A 2699-nucleotide genomic window follows, 5' to 3' on the forward strand; every position below is an offset into this window, starting at 1 on the left:
TATATATAGTGTTATCAATCTACTACTGTCTTTTTCCATAGTTATTAATTAACTAGTTTATATTTTCATTTCATTTTTATATATATTTCCAAATTTGTTAGTCTATTATTTATTTATTTTTTTCTTCTCTCTGAATGATGGTTGTTGTGTTTTTGTTTTTATAGCCCTGATGAAGACCTGAAAATTAGGTCGAAACGTCGGCACAAATAAATAATTCTTTTGTTTATTTGTGTTTTTCTGCTGACCGCACCCCCGACCATCATCTCCTCTTATATATCTACGGTCACCTATCTTCACCTCATTAGAAATATGATTTTGTTACAATTTGCATTATTGATAAAAATAATAATTCAACTATAATGAAAATAAAATAAAAATTGAAAGAACTCATGAAGTAAATAACAATGATAATAATTTACAATTAATAATAATGAGCTAATGAATTCATAATAAGTATGGAGTGGAATTTATTAGAAATACAAATAACAAACACAATATAAAATATAAAAGATAGTAAAATATATAATATTATACCACTTACAATAATATATAAAATATGTAACATGATATATAATATAAATAATACAAAATAGAAAGGAACATTAAAACTAAAGATCAACTAAAGGATGCAATAAAATAAAATGATATAAGTGATTGCTATATTTATTAGTTCTTGTTATATTGAACAGATGTGGTACTGTACATTTCGAAGTACATTTCCCAAATCTGTTGTTATGTGGTGGTTTGTTTAATTTAGTTTTTGAGTATATATTTTTTATATATCTGTTTTCTTTTCTAAATAAATTATTATTCATGAGTTTTAGGATAATTTTGTATATGTAAAAATAGATTGTTTAGGTGGTAAAGTGACAAGAATTTTGAATGCACTATTATCTTCGAAGTTCAATGGATTAGGAGACTGTCGAGGGTGCGTTCAGTAAATAAACAAAAATTTATTTATTTGTGCTGACGTTTCAACCTGAATTTCAGGGCTAAAAAGAAAAAATAGATTACAACCATCACTCAGAGAAACATAAAAATGAAGTAAAATAATTAGCAAAGAAATTTGGAAAGATATTGGGTTGTAAAATAAGTTTGGAGCGTTTTTCAATATTTCAATTTAATCCTCTCTGTGCTTATAAAACCATGTTTACTTGGTCAATAATGTTTACATATTCTAAAAAATGATTAGTTAAGGTGCTTTTATGAATCAGTTTCAACTGAGATTCCTTATCTTTAAGTGGTATTTTACTTGCTCAAAATAGAAGAGAAAAAATTCATTTTTATCATTTAATGATTTTTTATTTCTGAAAAGGAAAATCCGCTGCACAGATGGTTAACAAATTTTGCAGTGTGTACAGCGATGTTACCTTAGTATAAAGCACCGTCTTTTAACTGTTGTTGATGACCAAATTCAAGCATTGGTCACAAACAACCATCACTTTACGACACAGGATATTGCAGAAACGCATAACATATCTCATGCAAGTGTCTCAAATCATTTGTGTCTCATAACTGCAAAGGTATAGTTTTCCATCACGATAACGCCCGTCCTCACGTGTTTTTGCAGACCCAGAAAAAATTATTGAAGTTTGGTTGGGATGTAATGCCCTACCCACCCTATTCACCAGACCTTGCCCCAACAGATTTTCACTTATTTTGGGCCGTTCAGAACTCTCTTAACGGGAAACACTTTAATTCGCTCGAGGACTGCAAAACGCACAGAGAGGAGTCCATTGCCCAAAAATCTGAGAAGTTCTGGGAGGACAGAGTTAAAAATTACCTGAAAGATGGCAATATGTAAGAGATTTAAATGGTTTATATATAATTGATTAAAAATATTTATAAGAATCTGAAGTTTTTATTGAAATCACCAGTAAAAAACGCTACAAACTTATTGTACAACCCTATATATAACAATGAATTAAGTAGAAAGTAGTTGATTAATAACAATAGAAGTAGATTGATAACAATAGTAGATGAAATATAATATTATAGAAGTAAGAATTACACAAAATAAATTATGAAAAATTAAAACACAGACAGTGTTCAAGTAAATAAAGAAATAAACATAATGGAAGGGAAGGTGTGGAAGAAAATGTAAATGATGAGTAATGAACTAAAATAATAAGATATGTAAGTAATGTCTAAAATAATAAAAAGCAACTTAAATAAACATAATGAAATATATGAAAGAAAAATGATATATGTGATACAATGGGCATTGTGCCAAAGTTTCTACCTGAATTTGAGGCTTTCATCAGGGCTATCTTCTCCCTGCGGTCATTTCGTAGCACCTCATTTTTGAATGCATTTCGACTGATCTTGTGCATTTTGAGTTTGATGATGCTTACCGAGCAGAGACATGTAGATAGCGATCAATCAAACCCTCATCCTTTTATATGTTTTTGATTGAATTAGCTTGTTATCTGTTGATTTTTTTAAATATGTATAATCTAATTTACTGATGTGGCATTTATAGAAAAAATGGGAAAACATCAAGATCTAGCAGATTTCATCAAGGGTGTCCATATCAACCTACGACTTAGATCTAGGGAAATTGGTGCCGAAGCAGCCTGGGAAGAGCACTGCAAGGATCGTCAGACATTGGAGGTTTGTAGTTGAACTTTGTATGAGGGCCCCTGAGATAACTCAAGAGTCCAAAGATAGGAAGTCCATAAAAAAAAAATATATATATA

At 29.6% G+C, this 2699-nt stretch overlaps 1 protein-coding gene across 1 annotated transcript in view; it reads left to right on the forward strand.

Annotated features, from left to right (window-relative positions):
• Samtor (S-adenosylmethionine sensor upstream of TORC1) overlaps positions 1-2699 on the forward strand; it is a 13163-nt gene that overhangs the window by 6499 nt on the left and 3965 nt on the right. The window contains exon 4 of the mRNA XM_014419662.3: positions 2483-2613. Within this exon, the coding sequence (XP_014275148.1) occupies positions 2488-2613 (126 nt within the window). The 5' untranslated portion in view covers positions 2483-2487. The remainder of the gene's footprint in view (positions 1-2482; positions 2614-2699) is intronic.

Source organism: Halyomorpha halys, unplaced genomic scaffold (genome assembly GCF_000696795.3).
Source record: "Halyomorpha halys isolate HHAL.00 unplaced genomic scaffold, Hhal_1.1 Scaffold246.1, whole genome shotgun sequence".
Classification (NCBI taxonomy): Eukaryota; Metazoa; Arthropoda; class Insecta; order Hemiptera; family Pentatomidae; genus Halyomorpha; species Halyomorpha halys.